Source organism: Lates calcarifer, linkage group LG12 (genome assembly GCF_001640805.2).
Source record: "Lates calcarifer isolate ASB-BC8 linkage group LG12, TLL_Latcal_v3, whole genome shotgun sequence".
Taxonomy (NCBI): Eukaryota; Metazoa; Chordata; class Actinopteri; family Centropomidae; genus Lates; species Lates calcarifer.
In genome coordinates, this window is record NC_066844.1 from 24,317,796 (window position 1) to 24,345,763 (window position 27,968).

At 40.7% G+C, this 27,968-nt stretch overlaps 1 protein-coding gene across 1 annotated transcript in view; it reads right to left on the reverse strand.

Moving 5' to 3' along the window:
* ca16b (carbonic anhydrase XVI b) overlaps positions 1-27,968 on the reverse strand; it is a 100,702-nt gene that overhangs the window by 11,024 nt on the left and 61,710 nt on the right. The window contains exons 5-15 of the mRNA XM_018686553.2: positions 23,363-23,458; positions 21,024-21,090; positions 18,457-18,614; positions 17,141-17,333; positions 11,339-11,523; positions 8,212-8,320; positions 8,074-8,123; positions 7,210-7,954; positions 5,895-6,033; positions 3,033-3,124; positions 942-1,033 (exon numbers count right to left, since the gene is read on the reverse strand). Of these exons, the coding sequence (XP_018542069.1) occupies positions 942-1,033; positions 3,033-3,124; positions 5,895-6,033; positions 7,210-7,954; positions 8,074-8,123; positions 8,212-8,320; positions 11,339-11,523; positions 17,141-17,333; positions 18,457-18,614; positions 21,024-21,090; positions 23,363-23,458 (1,926 nt within the window). The remainder of the gene's footprint in view (positions 1-941; positions 1,034-3,032; positions 3,125-5,894; positions 6,034-7,209; positions 7,955-8,073; positions 8,124-8,211; positions 8,321-11,338; positions 11,524-17,140; positions 17,334-18,456; positions 18,615-21,023; positions 21,091-23,362; positions 23,459-27,968) is intronic.

Here is a 27,968-nt window from a genome sequence, read left to right on the forward strand (position 1 = left end):
CCTCTCTTCTTATTCACCGCACCACGGCGCACCCAGCCAACCCAGCCAACCCCCTGAAATACAACATTCATTTCCAGCGCAGTTTTCACTGTGGTCCATTTGAAAACTATGCACACAGGATTCACATCAAATGACCCCAATTAAAAGGAGTCCTCTCAGGGGTGAAGCTTTTGCCTCGTTCCTTAACCTGGTTACACAGAGAGTGTGTTCCCATCCAGTCAACCAGCAGACAGGCCTTCTCTAATTACCCCCGTCTCTCTTGATCTTTCTCTCCATCTTTCTCTCAACCATCTGTTCAAAATTAGAAACCCTGCACACAAGCACATGCAGAAAATAATCTCTAACCAATGTTCAGACGCAGGCCCTTTTGGAGACAACATTCGCACAGAAGAGGGGGACATGAACTGTGCCAAGTGGTCTATCACAACTTATTTAAATCCAGGAAAGAAAGTCTGCAGCATGCTAGCGGCTCTGTGGGGCTCAGCTTTGCTTTGGGCCAAATGTCAGCACACTAACACGCTCACAATGACGATGCTAACATGCTGATGCTATGCAGATTGCCATGTGAACCATCTTAATGTAGCACGTTAGCCTGCTTAGTGCCAATTAGCAGTAAACTTGAAGTACAGCTCAGGCTGACGGGATTGTCAGCAGTTAAGCAGGTATTTGGTCATAAAGCAAAGCACTGGACAAATTAAATGAATGTTGACCTGAAAAGTCGGAGATCACCCGAGTTATTACAATTCATCCTCAGGTGGATATGAAAGCTTTTACCAAATTCTCTGGCGATCCATTTGATATTTGCACACATTTTACTGAAAACCACAAATGTCAGCATGACTAAAGCAGACAAATGTGCTTTTATTTATCCTGCGGTCTTAGTTAAATACTGTAGCAAAGGTTAGAAATTGATCATTGTTAAAGTGGTGTTGAAAGCATACCTCAAACTCCTCAGCAAAACCTTGTAGGTTGTTTTTGTAAAGCTCCATGATGTGTTTGACAAAATGCTTAACAGGGATGGCCTCCATGTCATCTGCAGGAGAAACACAGAACAGTTATTAAGTTACTGTGTGTGTGGCTGATATCCTGTACTATCAGGGATTAGTTTTTAGCCACTATATGTATACAGCATGTGTGTGATCTCCTCGTGTAAGTATATAGAGTGTGTCAGCAATACAAGGAAGCTAATTATTAAGCTAATGTTTTAACAATTTTAATGCAACTATGCGATAAATGTGATGTACGCCACCCACAGTCTCTTTCTCAGCGATGACAAGGAAAAAAAACTAAAATAATGAAAACAGTGTTTTATATTGCACACCATCCTCCATCACAAACACCACAAATTAGTATTTTGAGGATTTATAGGAGGGAGCATCTGTCTCATCTGAGCCAAATCAGCCCCAAATCACACATGAGGGATCACTGATAAGGCTGGTCACCATCACACAGGGACAGTAGTGCAGGGGGACCCAGCTGTCATCTCTGCTGACGCTGGCCAATGCCTTAACTAATACACCCTCGCAGCTGGGGCCTTTAGGGCTCTCACTTGCCTCAGTGGTTACAGCGTAAAGGTGAATTCTGGTTTGTTAATCTGCTCATTCATCAAAATGTCTTTTCTTCCCTGTATTGGAGTCAAGAGACTTATCAGTCTAATCACTTCATCAGAATTGTTCTGGGTGAAATGTGGCTTTAAGAGCTAGAAATTGAAATGAACTACGGGTGATTAGGCATAATAAGAAATAAAACTGTACAGAGTCAAGTTCACATGTGGACTTGAATGTCCCACAGCACTACAACTATACTTTTAACTGTGGTCTCATATCGACATTTTTTATAATATATAAAACATGTAACTGTTGACAAAAAACTAAAACTAATACTAAAAAAAATTAAATGTTTATAAAAATCTATGAAGAGAAGTAATCTAAATTCTAAGCCTCTAAGGTCATTATCCTATGAATTTCATTTTCTTGCACACGTCAATTTAAAGCAAGTATGCAGTGAGACCAAGAAGAAATAAAGGGAGAAAGAATGAAAATAATGAAAAACCCAAGCAATAAAAACTGAATGAATGCAGAGTCAACACCGGCGTCAACTGTGCTCTTTAACGATGATATCACAGCCTTGAAATGTCCCTGAGCTTTAAGCGACTGTGAAAGTAAAGTCTGATATCGACTAGCTGCCACTGCACTGCTGCCTGGAACATTAGAGGCTAAGAAAAGCCAATCACACAACTCCCACAGAGCTGCTCTCAGAGTCATTTCACATGTAAATGAACAGAAACTGTGCAAATGTGGACATCAAGGTAATAGAGAAAACCATTTGAAAACAGTTAATAGTGACCTGTGGGTGTGAGCTGTATCGGCAGACATAAATCACTTAGAGTAAGTCTAGATTCCTCCTTCATTCTGATAATTTTATTCAGTTTCAGTCTTAAAGACACACTTTATTAGGATAAATAATAGAATGTTTGATTCAATAGTATAGATTTAATAAATTAATTTTCCCCTGCAAAACCAGAACATCCACAACAGTGGTTCTTTTTCCCTTTAATTTATTCAAAATATTTATCCATTAGTTTAAGCTATTTCACCATTTATTCATTACTTTCAGTAAACTATTTTGACAATTTAACCTTTTTTCTTTGGTAACAGTTACTTTTACCAAAGTAATTACCGCTTATCCATTACTTTTAGGTATTTTTTTTTATTTTACACATGGATAAAACACACAATTCACACACACACACACACACACATATGTGTATGTGTGTGTGTGTGTGTGTGTGTGCGTGTATTGAGCTACCCCACAGTGTTTTCACAAACTCCAAAGTCACTGCAGAAGTACCCCCTTGGGTACACAAGCACCATACAATTACCATGCTATATAATACAAGTACCCCTGGTTGGGGATCATTGATCTAAAAAACTGTAACACAGTTGTGTGTTAGTACACTTTGACATAAAATTGTGGATATTTGATCATTACATGTGTGAATATTCTAATATAATGAATAAAACATGGCTCACCTGGTATAGGGATGACTGGAATATTCTCATTGGCCACCACCCGTGGAGAGCTGCTCTCCTCTACATAGAAGTGAGCTGTCTGGAAAAATCTCCTACCGGGACACAGAGAGAGAGAGCAGTACAGTGGGATGCAGCACAGTGAAACCACACACTATGAGCACAGATAATGCCACAGTAAAGTGTATTAGGGAGTCGTTATCCCATTGTTCTCAGATCCGGTCTGTCAACATCAGCATCTAAATGTTGAGGAGAATGACACAAGAACGGCAGAAAAGTGCTAATGAAAACCCCAGAGTAGTTGGGACACAGCTGATCGCACACAGATAGAGTGAGCGGCTCCTGGAAACACAGTCTGAGCCGACTACAGGGAACAGGTAAACAACTCTCAGCGACACACAGCGCGGCACCAAATTTAGCTCTTTACTCAAACTCGAAGACAACTAATCCAAACTCATTCCCTCCCCCCGATTCCCTCTCCAGGGCGACACACAGCACTTTTAAGAAATCCCCTTACATTTTGAGGACAACAAAATCAACTTCAAGGTGCATTTTTCTGGAGAAAATACTCATGGCTGTTGCCAGCAACTGCTGCTCAAAAAGTTAATGTTCATATAAAAATTTGATCTGTGTTTTGATCAGATGAAAGTTTTGAAATCCAGCACTAGGTAGTTCCTGCTGCTTTGAGACATGGAGATCACCTAAGTTATTTATCTATATATTACAGCTTTGTAAGAAGATAAGTTTTGGATATTTGGTTGGAAGTTTTTTAAGGCTAAAGCTACATTCCAGTTTCCTTCTCAAAAAAATCTAACGTGATGAGTAATACATTAAGAAAAAAACAAGTTCTTTCATTTTTAGCAAGCCCCTGAAAAACAGAGAAATGGTCTCTAAATGAGAAATCTTTAAAGTTAGGACCTTACACATCCTCTCCAGCCTTCATCCTCCTCCTCTCTCTCTCTCTCTCACACACACACACAAAATGTATACTAATGAATGCATATAAAAGACCCATGTTTCATCTCAGTGCCAGCATTTCCCAGGTTTAATCCTACCTGTACTTGATGCAGAGGAGGGAGCAGATGCTAGTCATTCTTTACGACAGATGGAACAAAAATAAAAGAGGTTGCACTGCATTTAAAAAATACTGAAAGAGAGATGTAGAGAGAGAGAAAAAAAAGAGGGAGAGGGGAGGGTGAAAAACAAATGGGGGGAGGAGAGCTCCCCCCCTGGCTTGCGTCACCGCCTCCCAATCTAATGGCTCCCTGTGGGTGTAGATGTGGTGCAGGTAACGAACCGTCATTGTCGACACCTTCTCCCTGACTTGTCTCCCAGGGTCTCAGAAGAATAGTTTGCTTTGGGGGAATGGAAACTGGAATGAAATAAGCTTTCTGAATGAGTGTCAGGTGTAAAGAAACTGGAGTTAGGCATGCCATTTAACACTGGAGTCAGCGGCACTGAGTCACTAACACGGGATGGGATTTGTTCTCAGTTCAACATCTGTGAGCTTTCAACAAACACCTCGAGCCTCAGAGGCTTCCAGATGCGTTCTCTAACTGTAGCAATTAATTCCACTGTAGACACTCATAACCTAAGATTATCCAAACAAGCAAAAATGGACCAGCTAAAAATGAGAGAGGCATATTAAACTTCAGTAGATGGTCCATTGACTGCATATTTTTTAAATAAATATTTATAAATCAAATGGAGTATGATATTAAGTTGTTAATGACCAAAACATCTGTGAGCAGAGACAATCGCTTGCTTTAATAGCTGCACTGTCACCATGAGAGAGAACACAGAGCATGAAGAGTAAAGACAGTGTGAATGGGTTGATTTCATCTTTCATCATGGTCTTTCCCCCAGGGAAGCAGACATTGTCTGTGAACTGTCTGAGTTGTCACAACAACAGCTGTGATGGCCATTTCTACTCTCAAAGCTGCCCCTGCTCTTCTGCTCAAATACCACAACTCTCAGTAATTCATCCGTCGACCCAATCCACTATAGTCATCTTGTTTTCAGCTGTCTGTGTCTTTAACACCTCTATGGGGCTGATAACCAGGCTTTTATTTATATCACCGTCTTATATTATCTGACACCATAAAATGCCACAGTAAGGTGTTGTTGACGCATAAACATTGGCTGCAGTGATCTCACACTTCAAAAAAAGTATCCTTTATAAAATGCATCTAACACATTTCAAGTATTAACCAAAATAATTATTAATTAATTTCTCAGACTGTAAACAAACAAAATCCTACCCAACATGGAGTAGAACATTTACAGACAGTAAATATGTTTGGGACCAGCTGAGGAAATGGTCCACAGTGCTATTTGTAACTCATTAGCCATCCCACATGTGCCAGTGGCTTGGCTTGTGTAATTACTAGGGCTCCAATAGCGTGGCTGGAAATTAGCCCGGCAGATGAACACACAGCTGGGACCCCTGCTGGCGCTGCAGGGCCCTCAGGTCGCCAGACCCCTCACTTGGGTGGGTGATGGGTCTGATGCACGACACACAGGCAGGGAAGATGTCTTTACTACCAGACTGGTTGAGACTGATACGCGCAAATGGATACTTAAAATAGACACATCTGAACTACATGGGCCTGAGTGTGGAGCAGGTGGACTGGAAAATCCAGACAAGTATGCGGGTGTGTCACTTAACCCTGAACTGTGAGTATGAAAAAAAAAAAGTATGGATGAGGTCAGTGTGGGTGAAGGGCAGCTCAGTTAATCCTCATCAAGATGAGGCACTTCTGTATGTAACAGCACTTGATGTAATGACATTTTACTGCTCTCCCAAAGTTTTTATAGCAGTAAAATGTCTCCTCTGGAATGAAGTTATTAAAAGTTTTTCCTCACCTCCAATAGACCATTACAATCAGCAGCATTATGAGGCAGAGCAGAGTGAGAGCAGACACCACCACTAAGGGGACAATCCACACCATCCTGCCCATCCCCGGAGGAGGGCTTCGCGTAACATTGGACAAAGTGGTCCGGTCTGGAACACAATACACACACATATACATGAATAAAAATATTCTAATGAGCAAACATTGACTAATATTCCAACCTTAAATGTGTTAGTTTTCTGGCTGCAGAAGTTTTTTTTTTTTACAGATAAAGTTTGACAATCTTGGTGAGAATTGGTGCAGTCTATGTGTTGCTTTGAGCTCTTCTCTCTCTCTGTGTCTGGAGGTCAGTTCCATGGAGGGATGGGAATAGTGTATTGGCATGTATTGCTGTCTGCCACTGTCTCTGTTTTGATGCCTCCACTGGGAGAATGTCTGAAATTTTAAAATCCTACGCACAGGGACTTCAATCTTTATCACTAAATATCTAATACCAAATGTTTCTCCACATTTCTTCTATTATGTTCACAAAATAGTCTGTAACAAAAGAGACAGCATGCTTGGATTTGTGTGAGGAGCTTAAATTGAATCCAAATTTTAAAGCACAGATAGACCAGAATAGCCCAACCTGAGCCTAAGCTCAATATTTGGCTTAGTTTAGAATGAAGCTACAGAGAATAATAATCCTATAGGCCTATTATGGTAAATCACATTCATTACTCCTTCCATGTGTACATCACTTGAGAATGATAATGATAAAAACTCATCAGATTCAGATGAACATTACACAGTGTAGTTCCTCTGCTTGTGCAGATCATAACTTAATTTTGCTAAATCCTGAATATGGCATGAACACTGACTTTTCAATTAGTGTTCATGATGCACCATTTCTAACATTATGTTGATGAAGATGGTGAAAGATCGGGCAAAAACAATCTTTAAAACTGCTCTCCCTTGAAGCAAACTCTTTTGAAATATGCTTTAAGCAATTCCTCGAGGCAAAACCCCTCTGGCAGCCAGCTCACTTCTGCCTTCAAGCCTCTGTGTTGTACTGACACAAAAGCCTGGAGCTTTGTCTTCTACTAAGATGGTAACCAGCATAGTTACTGTATTACATCAAGTTATTTGTTATGTTAAATTGGGCTTCACAACTGTTGGAAGTGTTTACAGAATTCTGCTTTGGAGCGAAGTCTTGCCTTGTCTGATAGCTGACAACAAGAGAACAAGGCTTATGGAGAATTCGAAAAGGATTTTTCGGTTTGGAAGGGATTGTAAACTGAGAGAAAACATGTCTTATCTGTGTCAAAGAAATGAGGTGTGCTCACCAGTGTGGACAGAGAAAGGCCAGATATTCCTCCCATCACTACTGATCTTTGGAGACAGTGTGGAGCTCTGGGGAATCTGCATCTCAGCACTGTCATTACGAGGCTCCTGAGTGGAGACTGCATTTACATCTGTGGGAATCTTGTCTGCATTGACCAACTGCTCCTCACCAGTGCTTGCAGGTATTGTGGTGCCTTTGACTGTCGGCTTTCCCTCTCCTTTCTCTTTGGCTGTGGATGCGGGGGTGGGGATTAAAGGCTCTTTGGCCACAGTGCTGTTCCCTTGCTTTTCCTCATTATCAGGTGCAGGCTTGTTCTTTCTCTTCTTCTCTTCCTCTTCCTCCTCCTGCTCTCCTTCTCTCTCTCCCTCCTTGTCATCCTCCTCGCCCTCACGGGCAGCTTGGTTCTCCTCGGCTGGGGTTTCTGCCTCCGAGCCCTGGGATGCCGCCTGCTCGGTGCTGGACTTTGCGGGCGGGGCGGACGGACGGGTGGGGTTCTGAGTGGCTTGCGGAGCATGTGTCGGCCAGACGGAGCTGGGCAAAGAAGAGATGACCCCTCCGCCGACTCCCAAGCCGGCCAGCAAAGAGCTTGTCACTACTGATGCCACCGTGGCCTGGCTGCCACTGGAGGATGGGCCCATCCCCGTTGCCATGGAGACGATGGAGAAGTGGATGCCAGACGATGTCCAAGTGGAGGAACCGGAGCTTATTGGAGCCATGTCTGCTGAGGATGCTGGAGAAATCGTGGGCTGAGGGAGACAGGCAGAGAAAAAGTGGTTACCCAACAGCACCACATGAATGTTACTAACATGAAAAAAACAAACAAAAAAAAAAAAAAAATTGCACTGCCATCTTCTGGTCAACTCACCATCCCAGTCTTCACAATACGAGACCCTTCAAATGTTCTTGTTGTATTAGCTGGAAAACAAGAGAGGAAGCAAGCACTTCAAAAATCCATCTCATGTTACTGATTTGCAGAAATTATTTCAAAATACATAATGACTACCTCTGAACAGCAGCGTTTGGCTGAAATCACTGCGCAGGTCATGCTGACATACTGCCTGCACTCTGAACAGGTACAGGACGTCAGGGGACACATTAGTGATGACTGCTTTCTGCAAAGGAAAAGATTGCAAAAATATTGTAAGTAATGTTTGAATTTGTGGTGAAAACACATTGAAGGATGGATGCTGTAGATTCAGATTTCCTAAAATGAAAATATACAACACTGAGCCACTGTTTCGTCAACAGTCTGTGACCCACAAGTTCAGTGCAGTTTAAAAACCAAATTTCCTGCCTAATTTAATTGTGTTGTGCAGTTTGCAGATGGCTTTACTTATATTGAAATGGTCCTCACAATGGATGGATGATTGCCTCTGGTGTTGCAGAGCTATTATTTCTCTAAAATAATTCAGATAAAGGTGTCCAGAGATACAAACTGAAAATTGAAATGGAAATGAAGTGGGCAAAATAAGAAAGACTGACAAGCAGAGAGAGAGAGAGAGAGAGAGAGGGAGAGATGTGGAGAGAATACTGTCAGAAAAGAGAATGATCGAGGGAGGGAAGCTACGTAGACATGGACACATTAATCATTCTTTCAGTTAGCCAGGTAATAGATTTATAATAACAATATAAACAAACAAAGCTTTTAAAGGAAGACAAGGATATTTCCTGAAATAATCTAGTATTTGTATTAATCCCTTTTTTAAAGAAAGCCAGAAGCCTAACAAGTCAAACAAATCTCACCAGTCATTCAACTTTCAAAGTTCAAATATAGATTTTAAAAAATGACTCTTATACTTCACTTCATATTTGATGTGTAAGCCACACCCTGTTCCACAGTACAGGTGTCCTAATAGACAATATTCTGTCCTCTTTTGTCTCACACAGCAGACAACAGAATAAAGAGGCTGTGGAGATATGACGTCTCTGTCAGAGGACCTCAGGGTGCTGGATGGCCGATGGGGAGTAAAAACTTCAGTAAATGTAGCAAAAAGATGCTAAAAACAGAAAGTAACCAGCATGAGGAGACTGAAACGTTTTCTATGTTTAACATCAGAGACAACTTTTGTGGCAGCTTCGTGAACAAGCAGCAGGTGAGGCATGGACTTCTGAGGGGTGCGGGAGTTAAATGAACAACAATAATCTGAGAGAGAGGAAATAAATGCCCATTTGTCTTTAGCTGAGGATAGCATTAGTTTGATTTATGAGGCAGTTCTTAACTGCAGGAAGGCTGAATGCATATTCATTCAGACCTGGCCATCCACAGATAAAACAGTAATCAAGGAACACCCAGAGTCTCAAAGCCTCAGTAACTAATTTCTAAGTTAATGTTCAGTAATTTGTTATTAGCTATTGCATTAGCTGTTTTTTCAGCATTAGGAGGAGGGGAGGATGTAATAAGGCTAAAGATTTATACCATTCCCTTCAGACCACAACCCCTCTGTGCAGTTGCTCCAACAAACCAGCAGAAGCCACTAGTGCAATAATAATGCTACATCCCTCACCAGCTTCCCACCCATGATGCTGACAACTGTGTTTACTGGAACGTAAGACCAAGCTGGGGGTACTGCCGCCAGGGAACTGAACCCAAGTCTCTGAGCTGGTGGGTGAGTATTTTGCCCCAGTGCTGTGTATATCCAAAGAGGCAGTCATGCAGACTGTTGAGACTGTGGGGGGTCAGCAGGCTTTTAAGAGGTCCACAGCTGGGTGTTGGATTCCCACAAATGGAAAGATATGTGACCAGGAAGAAGAATATATAGTGTGAAAAGAACTGCCTTGTAGGCGTTAACTCCTGCAGCGGGAAGATATATTTCTGCAGAGACAGAGAATGTTCTGTTGGAGAGATACATAAGAACCGCAGTGATGGCTTAATTTTTAAGGCAGATGAGCAGAATTATATGATCAATGGTGTCAAAGACTGTGCAGAGATCTAAAGAGCTGCACTCACACAGTTGCCAGCATTTGTTACTAAAAGAAGCCAGTTTGTGTTCAAAGAGCTGCCTCCACTGCCTGAAACCGGACCAGAACTTATCAAATTATTACTGGTTTTCAAACTGCTAAAGTAATTAGAATTACCACCTCACGGTTGTATGCCTCTGCCAACCAGTCAAGTTGCAGTTTACATCCATGTCATATATAAATAAAGCTGATTTGACTTGACTTTGTTAAGCTTTGTTGTTCTTGTTCTGTTGTATATCTACTGTACCTGTACCAGAAGTCATATTCCTGCAAAGAAGCTGCAAATTCTACAACACAGACAATCTAAACAATCACCACAGTTTCAAGGTGGGCACCCAAGATTAGTCACCAATTCGGTATCCGACCAAGTGTGAAATATGGTCACAGTCTCCCCTTCTGTTGCTGAGTCATGGCGTTGAATAATGGCCAGAAAAGTGTTTTTCCAGAATATTATGAAGTCACAGTGAGGCTGATCTTTGACCTTTTGGATATAAAATGTCATCCCTTCATCATTTTATCCTTTAAACATTTGTGTTAAATAATGTCGTAATTAGCGTGTAAATTCTTGAGTTATAGCCACACAAAAAAAAGAGAAAAAGAAAACGTGTTTTGTGAGATCACAGTAAGCTTGACCTCATCCTTGAGTCCAAGTTCCTCAAGCAAGGAGGCATAAAAAGAGCATGTATTATTTTGTTTATACTGCTTTTATATGAATCAGATTTTCTTAAAAATTATCTTAGACCCTATAATACAGAGTCCTACCTCAGAGAATGATTAGCGTTTAAATCAATGCTAAAAAAATAAAAATAAACAGATGACAGAAAATGCTAAAATTGAGAAAAGGCCACAGGTGCATTGCACATATTATCAGTTAGACTCGTCAGCGTGTGTGACAGGCCTGTGTGCCTATTCTTAGACAGGTGAGTGACAGAGGAGTGTCCGGGTCCTTATATCAACCAAAAGCCACACGCAAAGTTCATCACAACCTGTCACCTCCTATACACACTGTCACTGATCCAAGCACCTTCTGATCCTGCCAGATACATCTGAGGCTCTGCAAACCAATCAGACCTCTTTAAAACACATCCCTCTAAAAAAAAAAAGACAGAGGAAAAAAAAAAGAAAAATCATAGTGCCTTGATCTGGTATGAGCAGCTGATGATAATACTCACCATGCTCTGGTCCCCAGTCTTGGTGAAGGTATTTTCATCTGCGACATCACGTTTCACCCAGCTGTAGGAGACCATGTAACTGGTGATGGGCGGGTGGTAAATGGTCAGAGGGCGTTCCCAGCTCACCATCAGCGCTGTCTGGTTCAGCGGCTGGATCTTCATGCTCACCGGAGCACTGCTGCACACTGAAAGAGAAGATAGAAGAAGAGAGTATGAAAAAGGAGCATCATGAAAAGAAAAATGACTGAAAAGAAAAAAAAACAGTGTCAGTTCTTCACTGTCTGAATGCAGCTGGGCCAAACTGAAAGGCTGTGGTTGGGAGGACTGCTTGACCACATGAATTTGTGTCTGTTGACGTGTGTGGGCAGAATGCAGGTTGCCTTTTAACAAGCCTATTATTACTGTCTGCTGTTGACATGACTCAAAGCCATTTCCACTTGAGGCACCGCTAAAAGGTTAGGCTAATACAGTAACTCAATAATGAAAACACTCCTGGGGTCGTGACTCAGGTCAGGCACACACCTGAGACATTGTCAGTCTGGACACTTGTGTCTTTTTCGCGCCACAACACTGCAAGAGATTCCAGGTAGAATACCAAACAGCCAGGTGTAGCGATAAACATGTGGTACAGATAATACTGCAACTTCCTGTCCATACCTAATTTGCAAGATCGTGGCTGTGCAACATTTAACAGGATGCAGGAGGAGGATGATAGAAAGCTTGCAAGTCAGCCTCAAGGTGGCAGTGTAGACTGCCGCATGGATATTTACAGAGGGATATGTCAGTATGAGTAAGGGACAATCTGGACATGCTCCTCAGCACATCGGGGCAACAGCAATCAGGATCTAGTGTCAACTGACTATGTGCTCACAGGGTTTCTGCCAAATTGAAATTGTCACCACAGTTTTCTCCATTTGCACAGGGAAGCTATGGTGCAAATTATGCATTATGATATGTGAAAGGGAGACAGGGTGGAAAGAAATCAGTCAGAGGGACTCAGGGGAGAAAAAATACAACAGCAAGAAAATCTTGGGGTGTTGATGAGGTATGACAGGTGTGAAAGGCATTATAACCCATCGGATGTTCGATGTCAACAAAAGGCTCAACAACAGTCATTTAATAACGACTGAAGACGTCGTTGTGATTTTATAGCCTGAATCATTACTGTCATCCTTTTCACCATCAGTACTGGTGCACTTATAACACTAATCAACAGCAGGTGAAGACCTACAAGATAAATATCTTGTACAAAACAACGCTGTTGTGATTCTTAAAGCTAAAAATGTAAAAATTTGTTCATAATAACTGGGGAAACATTTCTTACATGTTGTCTACTGATGAGCAAACATGACGTCTCTGTGTTAATTAGAAACTTCAATGATCTGAGGCAGTTGTTCATTTAATGAAAACCTTTTTATACAGTAATGGCAAATTGGCAGCAAAATTAATTAGCTCTCCTGTAAAACGGTTCAATATGTGTATTCAAATGGGATTTTGTCGCGTCATCTCGGGTTCAACTGCAAACACAGCAACGCAGTACGAATCAAATAGTTAAAGAGTACATAATGTGTGTAATCAGTAGCAAAATTACACAACATGCTAGTGACGCTGTAGAAAAGATCCTGTTATTTTACTGTGAATACACAGACTGTAACCTCCCAAAATAAGCCTCATAGTGGTTTTACCTCAGCCTGCAATACCACTCAGAGCAGAGCATGAATCTTTCTCCTGGCAGCTTCTACCATGAAGGGGATGAATTGACTCCTGTCAACAAACAGCCGTTCCGCTGCTTCTCGCCTCTCAAGGCTGTACAATATGTTTTGAAGAAGCTGTGTGCAGACATTGGAATAATGATGGGAAAAACAAGACTTTCACTGAAAACACAAAGGAAGAAATATGGCAGATTTTAACATAAATAATTGGCATTTTTCTGCGCTTTGCAGGAAAGTTATGCATGTCATGTCAGGGCTAAATACCAATACGGCAACAATGTTTTGTAAATGTGTAGAGTGACTACACAGTCTTAACACTAACTAACAAAATCAAATGTTATTATATGTTAAATAATGTTGCCTTGATTAATCTTTTAGTTGACTGAGAGAAAATGAACTGGCAAGTATTTAGATAACTGACAACTGCTTGAATCACTTTTCAAGGAAAAATTCCAAACACTCTTTGGTTCCAGTTTCTCCAATGTGAGTATTTGCTGCTTTTCCCTCTTTTATATCATTGTACATTCAACATGTTGTAACTTTTTATTCTAAGTCAGACAAAATGGACAAGGTCAAGGCATCACCCGGGGCTCTGAGAAATAATGATGGCAATTTTTTGCTATTTTCTGTCATTTTATTGACAATATCAATTTATCCGTTTGGGAAGATAACCAGAGCAAATGATAATTAAAATGAAAGTAACACCACAATTAAATAAATCAACCAAATTAATCACATTCGAAACACGGGCATGATATATTTGGTAGATGAGGAAAAGGCTTGTATACATGGGATGACAGAGCTTGTTTTTTATGCATGCAGTACAGGTGTGAGGTATTAGAGAAAACACAAATGTTAAAAGTAAATACTGCCCTATATATCTTGGCATTATCACTGGACAAACAATGAATCTGCCACACACAAAATAATCTGCAACCTGCACTCTGCATCAGAGAGGTTAGCTATGCATCTCTAATGGCCAAACAACCCTCATGGCTATAAAAGCCACAGTGATGGAACATTCAGTCAAGGTGTGGCCCTGGCTCTCGCAACATTTACAAGCAAAGCCATCATTTACCGCGCGCAGATAAATACCCCCCACCCACCCTGCCCCTCCCCATACAATCTTGACAGATGCCACCACTGAAGATAAGACTGACACTGTTTACTCCCATCAACTATGAATTCTTACATTTTAACACAGAGAAATAGAAATGCGAGAGACACAAAGAGAAAATGAGCAACAGGGAGGGGAAGAGGGGAAAAAAAGGAGAGATACTGGTCCACATTCATTCTGCCCACTGACATAATGCCACAAAAGCAATTTCACAACTTAATTTGTATGGGTCTATTTTAGCTGTGCCACATATTAATGATGATTGCCGATCGGCCCTGTTAGAGTGCTCCAACTTCATCACAAGCATTCCCAATCAATTCTCCCCGCTAGACACCAACAACACCACTTTAAGGAGCAGCAGCCTTTCTCATTAGTCTCCATAGTTCCTGTACTGTCCTGTTAAAGCAAGTGCTGTGAGATGCACACATAAAAGAGAGAGACGAACCAAAACGCTCTAATCAAACCCTGCATGATGTCGGCGCTTGGCATTAATATGTTCTTTGATATAAGAATGAGCTGTAACAACAATAGAATGATGTGCACTTTTCTGACAGGACAAACTTTATCTGAAAAATCTCCAGAAATTTAAATTATTACCTATTATTCTGGTGATTTTAATCACATCAGAATGTGCTTGGTCAGTAATTTTTACTCTACCAAAAAAGAGAAAAAAAAATTACCTTCTATGAACTTATTATATTTAGTGACCTACTGATTTGAGCTTCAATAGGTCTTCATGCTGAGCAGCAAGATGAGTTTCCTGAAACCACTATCAAAGATCTCATTAATAATTTTTACCGGAGCTCCTAGATTTTTGACCAGAAAGAGAATAGTGCTGAAAAATCTGTCTCTTTGAAAAAACTGGTATGAAAGAGAATATGTGGTCAAATTTTTAAGTTACATATCATGAACATAAACAATATATGCAAGATTTGCAGATGGTACAATTAGGACACTCAGTGTTCCTCTGATAATGCTAATCCCATGTACATACAAACATCAACTACATCATTTACAACCATGTTATTTTCGACACATTCATTCTACATTAGTATGGAGGTATTACAGGACACCCAATAGTGGAGTTACTGCAGAATTCATTCAGAAAAGCACTCGTTTAAGGGGGGGAACTACTTTTAAATTTTGGAAAGAATTCTTTAATTTAAATATTGATATAGTAACCCCAGTCAGACTTGTACATTTACGATTCAAGGGATCCTTGTCCTCTACTCCCAAAGAAACATAGAAGCAATGACTGGGTGCAAATACAGATGGTTTTATTAACTACTGTCTACTACATGAAATGAATGCAAAAAATAATGATAAAATAAAAATGTAAAGATGATCAAGCTAACAAGGTTAAAATAAAAAGGTAAAATGAGTAATGTGATATAGTGGAAGCAAACAGGTTTAAGCTATGTATTGTATGACTATAATACGAATACTAGGACGTCTATGAATGAAATTTAAAGATTAAACTCTTTAAGCTGGCAACATCCTCACAGAGGACTTTGGGTGGATGCGTCCCTAAGGCATCGTGTGGTTGCCAGGCGATGGTTGTACTGGTGTGTCTCAGCTGTTGAGTCTTTGGAAGCCCAGAGACTCTCTCTTAGTTAGGTGTTGCACTCGTGCAGCCTGAGCTTCCATGAGTGTTGATGGCGGAATAAGCGTGCTAATTACTGTACTGAGCTTTGACTGGATAACTTAAGAAAACCTAGGTGTTAGCTAAACAACACAAAAATCTTCAAAAACCGTATTGTTTTATTCCAGGCGTCACCTTTGAAGGCATGGTAACACAGTCTCTGCCAATCAGGACTCGTTCTTCTTCCTTTTCTTTGTCGCAGTCGGAACGAGAAATTATTTTGCTGAATGATTTAACTTGGAGTTACAGCATATTCACCTTTCACCATGACCAACTGTGAGACAATATGTGAAACTAAATAAAATAATCATGCTAAACTAAGAACATGCTGAATTAGACACTGTCAATAGATGGCAGTATTGGTCCGTGATAGATTTGGACAATTATTTTATACAATTTCATGTATTTTAAAGAGGAAGATGCTACTTCCCACTCAAGACTGGAACTGGCCAACTAATGTTTGAGTTGATAATAGACCTCCTCCTCTGTGCTAATATCTACAACACAGAATTAGAAAAAACTCCTATTGTCTCTGTTTCCTATGTGGTTTAAGGGTGTTCTGGTCACAATCCTGAGCAACCAGTGTATGCCTGCTACATGTCCCCCTCTATGAACTCTTTAATAGCCAGAGCTAAGAGATTGAGGTGTCTTTTTTTTAAAAGTCTTTCCAAATTCAAAAACACAAATGCAGAGGTGTAAGGATGGGATCAAACACTAGATTTATTTGCCCTAAAATAAACAACAATCACCAGCTTGTCATACTTAATACTACGACTATTGGTTCTACACTGTAATGCAAGAAGTTGTGCTATTAATGAGTCATCAGCTGGTGAGGATGCAGGCTTTTAACCTAGGTCATACAGCTTTAGCCTCCATTTTTTAGCACAGCATTATGCATGCAGCCATCAAGTGCATATTTAAGACCTCTTTGCAGAGGTACATTGGATACATTTTAGTACAAGCCAATTGTAAGTATTTAACACTCAGGCAAAGATAGCATTATTTAACTGACTCGTGATATTATCATTAGCTTAAATTAGGTAGCTATAGCTAACAAAATCTGCCAGCAACAATTGCCATTTCATCTGCATAGATAAGGTTGCTTCAGAAAAGGCCTAGTCAAAGGAAGAATTTGCAGGGGCAGGCGCTTAGCTAACGGTCCATTAGGACAAATTTTGAAGGTTTTAAGTAAGTAAAACTGCAAAAAAAAAAAAGGATCTATGGCTTATGTCACAGCCTTGGGATATGATTTGGGGTAGCTTTTGAATGGGATGCAATGTTTGCTGATCAGAATCTGATACAATGCATAAACCATATAAAATGTAACTTACCTCTTGAAGCTTCAGTGCTGTGGGGGTTTCTCAGGATCTCAGTCAAATCTTTCTGCCATGCGTCTTTAACAGCCGATTTAAAGACTTTCCTATTGCCTAGGTCCTGCAGGGGCCGGAAGTTGTTCCTTAGGTATTCTACGGACTTGACATGGTCCTGCTGCTCGGTTGTAAAGATGGAGTAGAAGGCCTCCAGCTGGACGAGAAGAACCAGAGAATAGCTATTTGAAGCAAATTTAAGTGCTTTTGTTACTATGTGTGTGTGTGCTGAATACATCATGCAGGACTGCATTTGTAACCACTTGCCAGTAGCCGACTGTTCACAACTGGAGCACAGTATTTGCAAGAGACATTCACACCACAGGCACCAGCAGGCACGGACCTCAATCATCATCCTGGCCGCCTACCGGGCTGTAACTTCTCAATGGGGCAAAATTTGTGGCCATTGATTGCCATGAATGATCTCCTGCCGCGTGCTGTAATGACTACACATTACAGATACTGTGGAATCAATGTGTCCTATGCGTGCTTGGAGAAATGAATTACAGGTTCATAAAGACTATCTGTGAGCGTCACAAACATTGAAGCGGTGGTCAATATTCTTGCAGCAGAAGTCATTTCGGAACAAAAGATTTGTCCTCCTGCAAGCTGATAGAAATTCCACTGAGCCCTGCAAATTTCTACTGCACAGAACGCTCTAGAGGATATGCAGCTGGGTAACCCAAGAATTGTATGTATAAAAGATGCAGCAAAGGACTGTGTATGGGATCAGCAAAAAGCGTGGGGCATGATTTGGCATACATTATCTCTCAAAATCACAATAGCTGAACCAGTCGGAGGTAAGCTGCTGTACAGCACATAGGTGACTGTTGTAAAATGCTACATTCTCATTAAACGTATGTTAAACTGTTACTGCGATAATTCTAATTAATGAGCATTTAAATACATTCTATTTAAGAGCCTATAGTAACTGTCACAGACCAACAGTATGATATATGATATATAAGAGCTATCTCACACTTACTGGCATTCAAATGCCAGTAATTGGCTCCCCCTTCCCGCTTAATCATCCTCTATATAGGCAGTTATGGTTTCATATGCAGAGTAGTTGGGGAGGAACGAGGGTGAAGGGAGGAAAGAGGAGAGGTAGATGAGGGGAAAAATTGGTTGTGCGCCGACACTGTGGGACAGCAAGTGATCCACTGACTATGTGCAAATGGGATCTGACTGTGCATGGAGAATATAGCTGTCTGGGCATGAGTGTGTGTGTGTGTGTGTGTGTGTGTGTGTGTGTGTGTGTGTGAGAAGACTGAACGCACCTGCGACTGGGACAGATACACAGGCCTGGAGAAGATGATCCACTCCACTACCTTGCTGCAGGGTGGTGTGGTCAGAGAGCCGGTGTATCTGTAATAACTGTCAACTGATGACGGCAGCAGATCCCTCAGGATGAAAGACCTGAGGTTGGTCTCCTTTTCTGTGGGGAGAGTACAGGGATCAAAACTTGTCAATACGCAGGGATGAAAAGCACAGCATTCTGCACAGCAACAAAAATACAACATCTTTCGCTCTTTAATGCCCTGCTAAAAACCCTGCATATCTAGAGTTACTTTTACACCAACATTTACAAGGTCATTTCATTTCACTCTCCCTGTGGCATTTTTACTGCTTTCCTGAAGCCTCCACTAGTGGAATGATGGTGGAAGCTGTTAAAAGCCTCACCACTTGTTATCACTCTGGCCAGATCTCTGTACTCAGATGGGTTGAGAGAGGAGCAAAGGGAGGGGAGTCTGATAAAATGGCCTGCTCTGACAGCTGATCTGTGGCTGGGTGGTGGCGTGCTCTGCTCCGTGTAACAACCATGGCATGGGCCACAGGGATTAAGACAGATCCAAATGATTACTGGATCTGTTCTATCCTCTGTGATCAGAACCAGGCAAGGCCGTGTAAAACAAAATAACAACAAGCGGCGGTTTGTGATGCAGAGGAAGATCCCTTTATCTCCTGCAAATACACCGTGTGGGCTATGTGAGTGGGCTTTTTTTTCCATCCTTGAAATATGACGTGAAAAACCAAAATAAAGCTGAATTTATGTCAAATCCAATCTCTCACAGCTCATGACCTTATCTAAAAAGAAACAGAGGTTTGGGGTGTGGTTTGCATTTGATAGCACTACTGAGGCACTGGAGGGCTCACCACCGTTTCTGTACTCAGAGTCAAATTCAGTATTCACAGCCTTTCTTCTCCCTCGTCTTCAGGCAGTGTACGTGCCCTATCGCTCATGGGCCGCTGAGATGCTGATGGATGGATGACTGTGGGATAACGAGCTAGTGGAAAACCAACCACCCAAACAGGGGAGGAGGCGAGAGGCATTTAGCAGCCAGCAGGAAGAGAGTCCAAAAACCACCACACCCACACTGAGCTCTCTTTCAGCTGGAAGATGAGAGATATTGTGGCGTTAGCGCAAACATCTGCGTAGCTGCACCGCTCAGGGTTCAGTCACTTTTCTAGACTGATGTAGATTCAAAGAGCAAACGAGCACAACCGACATGTTTGGCAACCCGCCTTTAGAAAGGTTATGTAACAAAAGAAGAGTGGAGATTAAATGAAAATTACAGGTGAAACAGCCTCCCAGCTGATAGCAGACCAATCAGAAAAAAGGCTATTTTCTTAACTGCAATTGCAATTAAGTTTCACTAAACAAAGTGACCCATTTTCTGAGTCGGAGGTCAATTCACCTATTTTTAAAGAACATCTAGCAGTCTCTAAGTGAACTTTTTTCCCTTTTGTGTTTTTTTTTTCCCCTCCAACGCTCAACACAAAAAGTTATAACCTCATCACTGCACATTGCACAACATCAAAATGTCTATCTCCAGCAAGTACAGGGAGTGAAAATATAATTAGGAATGACTCAGTGAAGCCCAGCACTACTCTTGTGAAACCAGAGCAATTACTCCATGCTTCTATATATTCTCCATTTACACGTCCTTGTCAGTGTATCATTATGCTTACATAAAGACCGTCAGCAGCAGGTTGTAAAACAAGCCATACGTGTCCATGTATACAGAGCTGCTGTGTCCCGAGCTGCAGTAAAGGATTACACGGTCATACTAAAACATCTGCTTGTGGTCTGCATAAGTCATGCATACAGCGACGCCAGCACAGCAGCAGCAGCAATTTAAGACAATATGCCATGAAGAATAGTGCCATGACCCACAGCACTATACATTAATAGTTTAAATGTGAATATGAGCCTTTGCAGGAGCTGCAGTCCACAAGAGCGTACACATGAACATCCGAGTCAGACTAAAACAGAGTGTTGTCTAATTGAGGCTCGGATATAATTAATAGTTCTGTCTCTGTGAGTGAGGCTCCTCAGAGGTCTCCTACTGTGGAGCTACACTAGCAAGGGAGAAGTTAAACTCTGCTCATATCTTGTGTTTAGACTAATTTGAGATTAAAAAAAAAAAAAAAACAACCAAACAAAAAAAAAAAAAACAATGTTTAAGCAGCTGAATGGAGTAGGATCAGTCTGGATGCAGAGGGGAGCAGTAAGTCGGCACTGTCGCAGGGAATTTACTTCTCAGATCAACCAAAACATCAACAACAGTAATGTCAGAGTGATTTTGTATGGGATTATTTCTTTTTGAGCATTCCACGTGAACTTAATCCCCACAGCAATGTTTCATGTAGAGGAGATTTTGGTATGACAGATTAAAAAAAAACATCTGTGGAAAATAAATAAATGAATATAAACACAGCACATAAACAAAGAATAACAAAGACATTTATGGACATTATCTGTAAATGCACTCACCACATATATACTAAAAGACTGTTGTATATGATTCAGAGTTTATAAGGGGGTTACCTCCCCATTACTTACCATGATGTACTACTCCTTTCAGTCCCTGGATGATGGGGCCCACAGCTGGATTGTCCTTTTGCCCCAGCTGCAGGAAATGTCCAGAGACAACGGATTACCAAAGGGATTACAAGACCAGAATAACAACATAACAAAATGACTAAAGACGATCAATATGAGCAAAATACAGGGGGGGTGGAGACAGTAAGGGCAACATCCCTACAAAACAATATAATCTAGCAGCATCTAATGATATGAAGTTCATGATGTTAAATTTTTTGATCCCAGTACACTTAACCCCAAAGTCCAAGATCAACAAACCCTGCTTGGATCTCTCTGGTTTAATGGAAAAAGTAAAAGCTTGCTTGGAGTTTGGGCAGATGAAAATATTTAATCACAACTAGACACTAAACACAAAAACGCTGACATTTTGCAAGTGAACTCTGTTTATTGGAGGATCACAAACCAGCTAAGTGCATACCATCATCTACTGTATCGTGGTGTGTACTCGGGCACAGTATAACATTATTAATTTGGCAGGGTAGTGGAGGGGGTGTAATTGTACTCACGTTCCATACAAAGCACTTAATATGAAAACACCCTCACTCTACGAAATACATAGCAGTAACGCATAGGATGACTTCAAAGACTTTGTGTCCTTCTGTACAGTAGCTGTTTTTATTCAGTGTAACCGCCACAACTCTATGACGCCTTTTGGCTGCTAGCTTTACCGTCTCCAGGCGACTAACAGTGTTGATTCCCTCCTTATCTGTTAGGCCTACTGTTAATTCTTTGTGGTGACTGAAGACTGGCAAATACTGTTCAGCCCAACACACTACAATATTCCCAACGTCCTACTTAAAGAGACAAGACTGGACAAAACAGTGTTGGGACGCGGGGACCAATCTTCCCTTGCTCAACATTAATTCAGGTCAGTCCAAGGAGAATAATTGTGTGGAGCTGAATGCTGAATGCGGATAATATGCACACCTTAGAGGCCATTAATAGGCCTTTGGGGAGCATAAGAAGAACTCTCCTCATTGATTAGAAATGGTAAATCTGAGCCAATGTGTGTGTGTCCGCTTAAAAACCCTCGCACTGTAAACTGCTATTCAGCGGATTGTGTACGGTGGTGCTAATTGCAGTAAGCAATAGGGCTGTCAGGACCCAGCGGAGGCATTTAGGTCCTCGTACACACACGGTTCATCACTGTCTGAGAGTAGACCTACATTACAAACACCTGTGTCCCCATTCCAGCCTCCCTTTGCCTGAGCGCTGACCCTTGCCTATATACTATTAAGCCGAATGTTAGCGAGCATTGATCACATGCCATCAATCGCAAAGACGGTGCTAATAGAAATAAAGAGTGTAACATGGAGAAGGACCCTGAAGGTGTCAGTGCTGCTAGTGTATGCTTTTTCACGGTTCATAAATCTCCAAGGTGTTTTTACAGTTAACAGAAATTAGGACCATTCTTGTCCATTAAGAGCATATGTGCGCACACCTTCAGGGGGCAATTTGTAGTATCTCAGTAAGCAATCTGTGATGTGCCACTGAACAAGAAAAATAATCAGCAACCAGGTGAGGAGAAAATTTCCTATCACAACACAGGTGCCAAAGATCATTTCTAATATGAAATATTTATCATCTACTGACCTCAAAAACTAACTCCTATCTTTATCTTTTTCACAACAAATCTCAAGTCATAATTGCCTCACTGTTTTACAACATCCCTTTTCCATCCTGTATGTCTCCTACTGTTTTTTAGTTTATTATTTTCCTCTCATTTTTGTCAGTTTCAATCCGCTTGTTATATTTATTCACTCATCTCCCTGGTTTTGCAAACTATTTCTAACAGTTGGCAGTAAGCACTATTTACATTCACAAAGTTATTTTATAAGCCTATAAAAAAAGGACATTTTCTATCTGGGCAATGCCACCTACAGCTAATTGGAGAGAGATTTTCCTCAAGAGCAGTGTAACTCGTCTTAAGAATCTAATCACCTAAGGCTGTCAGTAGTTTTTCAGGTATTTGGTCACGAAAGTATTGACCAAAAATCCCAGACATTTTTCACCTGATGATGGTGCTGCACGAAAAGTCAGGGGCTTACCAAATGTGATCACAACTAAACTTGAGGTAGATATAAATGTGTGTACCAAATTTCATGGCAACTCATGTAATAGTTGGTAATATATTTCAGTCTAGATCAAAGTGGTGGACTGACCATCACACAGACCTTGTAATCCCCTGAGTCGTGCCGCTAGCATGATTAAAAAGTCAACGCTCTGTGGGTGTTTTCATGTAATTTTGGTTTTCTTCTTACATTTGTTTTGACCTTCAGTCTTTGTTGACACTTTACCTCAAAGAAGACAGCCATGGCAGCGATGATGCGTCTTTCCTTGATGGCAGCGCTGAGGCTGTCAAAGTCATCTGAATTGTAAAGGTAGATCTGCATCTGTGATGGGAAACAGAGCATAAACAGCTTGAGGAGTGGACAAGGAGAACGAACAGTCCTGTCATCAATCACATGGACACACTGCTGAGGAGCTGATGAAAAGCTGTTTTGAGGGGCATAAAAGAGGGTGTATTTATCACTCTCATAAATCTCCCATAATCTGTGTCATTCCTTTTTGTGTGCTGCCACTCCTGGAGGATGTTAGAGAAATACAGCAGCCCATTCCTCGGGGCGAGTGTCCTCACAGAGACAGTCACAAGCAGTGAGAAAGAACTGGAGGAATGTGCTCTTTTCCTGTGGAGAGATCTAACAGAATGGTGTGCTTTTAATCATTGCTCCCAATTACCTTAAATCACCCACAACATTGCTTCTGATTTCACAACAAAGCTTAGGATGTGTGGGTATAATCCACAAGCCATTGTACACAAAATACATCACATACCTGCCATGGCTCTGGTTTTCTATAAACAACGATTTTCATTCCTTTCATTTAAAAGCAGACACGTTATGGTAGTGCTGATCAAAATCAGCAAATGATTCTAAAAGTAGCAATTGGAGCTGTCCATCATCTCACTGTCTGGAGCCTCTTTAAATTGAAAAACCCTTTCATGTCACTGAACCAAGTTAATTGGCAATAAGAAAAGGTCCTAGATGTTGATTTAATTAAAGCCTATGCTTGCCTTTTTTCTTTTTCAAAGGAAAATTAAGAGAAACCCCCAGCCACAATTGGCTGTGCTGACAACAGCTGCAGAAAGTCGACGTAAATAAGCGTATAAATAAGGATAAATCCATTAATGTGTACCGCAGGCCTAAACCAGGTACAAAATGACTCAATCCAGATAATTTAAGTTAATCAGTTTCCTTCAGAGTTCCTTTAACTGCAGCCTTTAATGGAGCTAATTTGTTGTCTGAGAACTCAGCAAGAAAGAGCACTGGCCATTCATCACCCTTCAGATGTTATTAACTACATTACCCAATTAAGCTGGCCCCCTTAGGCTTCATTTACTCGCTGAGATTGGCTCATGTGACCCGCTCTTGTTAACACCACACTTTGGAAAACGTGATTATCAAACAAATTATCAATTATCAAACACTTTCATAGCGGCCAATAAAAATAAATGTTGCCAAAAGCGATTTGAATCACTTGACTGCATGCTTGGTTTCACAGTATGTTTTTGAGATCTGACATAAAAACCTCTCATTGGAGTAAAGTTCATCCACAGATATTGCCCAAAGTTGTTGATTTTAAGCAGGACAGACATGTGGCCTGACCAATCTTTGAGATGTCTTGAGACATCCAGACACATTCATACGTGTTTGTTTTTATCAGTACAGAACTAACTATGGTGTTGTACTGCAAAATATGTAAAGACCAATCGGAAAATGTTGAGTGCCAATAGCCAATGACAGCGTGCGAGAGACCAGAGGGAACAAGTGGAGACTAAAACACAACAAAACATTATTTGAGCTTTATAATTTGCCTCCAGTTTTCTCCATAGTCCATGTTGTCCAGATCTCCCTGAGCCACTCTTTTGTCTAAATTCAGTTTATAGCCCTCTATTATTTTTTTTTTTTCCGTTTTCCGGCACAAAGTGAGCGTAAACACAAGTGCTGAGCGCTGCTCTGCATTCCCAAGTTCAATTTAAGCACAAACAGGTGAAAAAACAAAGTCATGTTTGGCATGATTTCCCAAGACAGCAAGATATAGAGGCGAGACAAGAAAACTACAAGAAATAAGTTTGTGTTCGGAAAGATCTTAGATTTATCACAGCAATACAAATTTATTCCTCTTTCCTTTCTTTATTCTCTACTGCAGCTGTGCTACCACAGCATTTTGTTGTTAACAGGTGAATGTGTCTTTTTTAACACAGTATGATTATCTCACTCTAATCACACATAACCATCCACCTTATTTATTCACTTGAGCACCTGCAAAGTGCTAGAGCACTCATTTTCAAGAAGAATAAAGTGTCACAAAATTTTTACAGTGGGTGTTGCTGAACAAAAACTTGAAACGTGATGTTTCACATTAGGATTACTTCTTCACAAACAATGAACAAGACAAGACTGTAGAGTAAAGAGCAGATTATGGGTCAGTAAACATAGATGTGATGTGTTTACTACCTTAAAGTGACAGCAACCCAGTGTTTGCTTCAGTAAGAATACACAAAGATTCACAGCAAGATCTGAATCTCCCATTTTCATACCCTGGTAATACCACTGATAATACAACATAAAGCTGAGTGGGACTAAACAAATACCTGGTAAATATACATTAACGCTGGCTGCAGCGATACAGCCAACTTAAAGGTTTTTTTAGTTTTTTATTCACTATGTGTTCATGTGTTAGTATTGCCATAAAGGCTGTTGGGAGTTAGACACAATAAACACACATCGTTCTTTTATAACTTCAGAGAATGGGCTCAGTCTACGGTGGCCCTGAGAGCTCAACACGCTGAAACTTAAAAAAACGTGTGCAAATAGACAAAAAACAAGCAAATGAAAAGAACATTTTCACCACTTCTAATTGCAGGATCCAGATATTATTGCAAATTAAATGTTTTCTGACGGGGTTGTTGACTTCAGTAACTCAATGCTCCAGAAACCATGGCAACAACTCGCTCGTTCAGGGGTGTTAGTCAGTTTTAAGGGTTCAAGTTTAAGGATTTTGTGTGTTCTCTGTTTAGTTGTGCTGTCTATACTCTTGATGTTTTTGAGTTGTGTTTTCTGTATTTGCTTGTATTTGCTTTGTACGGCTGTAGTTCTTGTATTTGCATTTTATTATGCTTCATATGTAAAATGAATGACTGTGTTTTTCAATTTTAAGTTCAAATTTTAAGTCTTTTCTGTTTTTTTCCCCAAAATATTCTGCATATATGTCGTTAAATTGGTGAATATGTTTTCTTCATTTTCTTGTGTTTCATCTGTCTGCATGGGTGTTGTTGAGCTGCAGTGCAATAGGTTCTCTTCCTCCATCCCCATCTGTCTTGACTCTCACTGGATATTCTTAACTTTCTGTTGCAGTGATACTTTCAGTTCTACTGGAGCTGTTCTCCTGCTAAAATGTACTGTACTGTGCAGCCACTCTAACGCTTCATACATCCACAGTACTGTGTGCAAACTCGTACCCTTCCAAGGTATGATTTGTAATCCATGTATAATTAATCTAACCTTGGTGACACCCTAATATATTATTAGAAAAGATCTCCCTATGGTACCCTTAGGCAGAAAAAAATCCACTGTTTCATTTTTCATTGTGCTGTTTGAGCGAACAGGTGGTCCATCTATCGATTTCCCCACTTCACTCCCATGAAAAAGACCGTGGTTAGATTAATGTCAAGCTCAGGAGCCACAGGCCGAGCAGGCCATTGGCTGTTTTTTTTTTACATGGCCATGTTACAAAGGCAAAGCAGTTCCATAATACAGCTCGCTGAATTTGTCTATCCACCCCCTGTACCCATGTGTGAACTATATTTGTGTGGGTTTTTAAGCTTCTGGGCAGGTGGTATAAACGCTTTGGAGGTTTATTTTTTTTTCCCACTGTAAAGAGTAAGTGTGGTGTATGCAACTCAGGGCTCATTGTGACTCATTTGGAGTGGAGAGATAATTAGACAACAGATTGGAAAATAGTCTCTGTTAAGAAGAGACAAATAAGCCCTGAAGCTCAACCTCCAAGGTCATGCAGCTCAACTCTAGAAGAACAAAACATATACACAACAAAACAAAACCAGCCTCTGCTATAAAAGATCCTCGGATGTATGAAACACAAACATTTGGAGACATGTTGAGTTTTTGCTGCACACGTGGTATCAGATGTAATATAATCCCAAATATATCAAATCCTGTCAAGGTATAAATATGAAAAATGAAAATGCCACATCTTACAGGATGGAACAGTTAAATGGCCCAAGTCTAGATCCTACATAAACATATTTCCCATCAGCCATTCATCATTTGATTTCACTCTTTCACCTCCTGGTCTACAGTGTGAAATAATGCATTACATTTGATAGATGTGGGCTGGCTTATTGATAAAAGAGAATTATTTAAAAAAAAAAAAAAAGACCTCCCACTCTGTTCTGGTGTTTGGGTATGTGGTGCACTATGTACATATACATAGTTAACAGGAAATATCTTTGCTGAAATCTGAATGGAATATTTTTTTATACTTCCTGCAGGAAAGGTCAAGACGATTGAATTTCCCATGAGAAAATGACCGTTACGTTCCTGAGCGGCTGTCCTCTGCTAGCCCTGGTTTTTCTAATGTTGTAATTTCTTTGAATATTTCTCCACGGTGTCACTTACGAAACCCTCAATCCCCCACCGTACTGTGTGTCAAGTCAGCCCTGTCTGGGCTGCCTGTTTCTGACATGCGTGTTAACAGAATAAATGAGGGTTACCCATCCTTTAAGTTATGAGGAAAATGCCAGACGTGATTTGCATCCAAATGGCAGCACTTCATTCACGATCGCTGTCATGCATTGAGTAGCATTCAGGACGCCGGTGAATT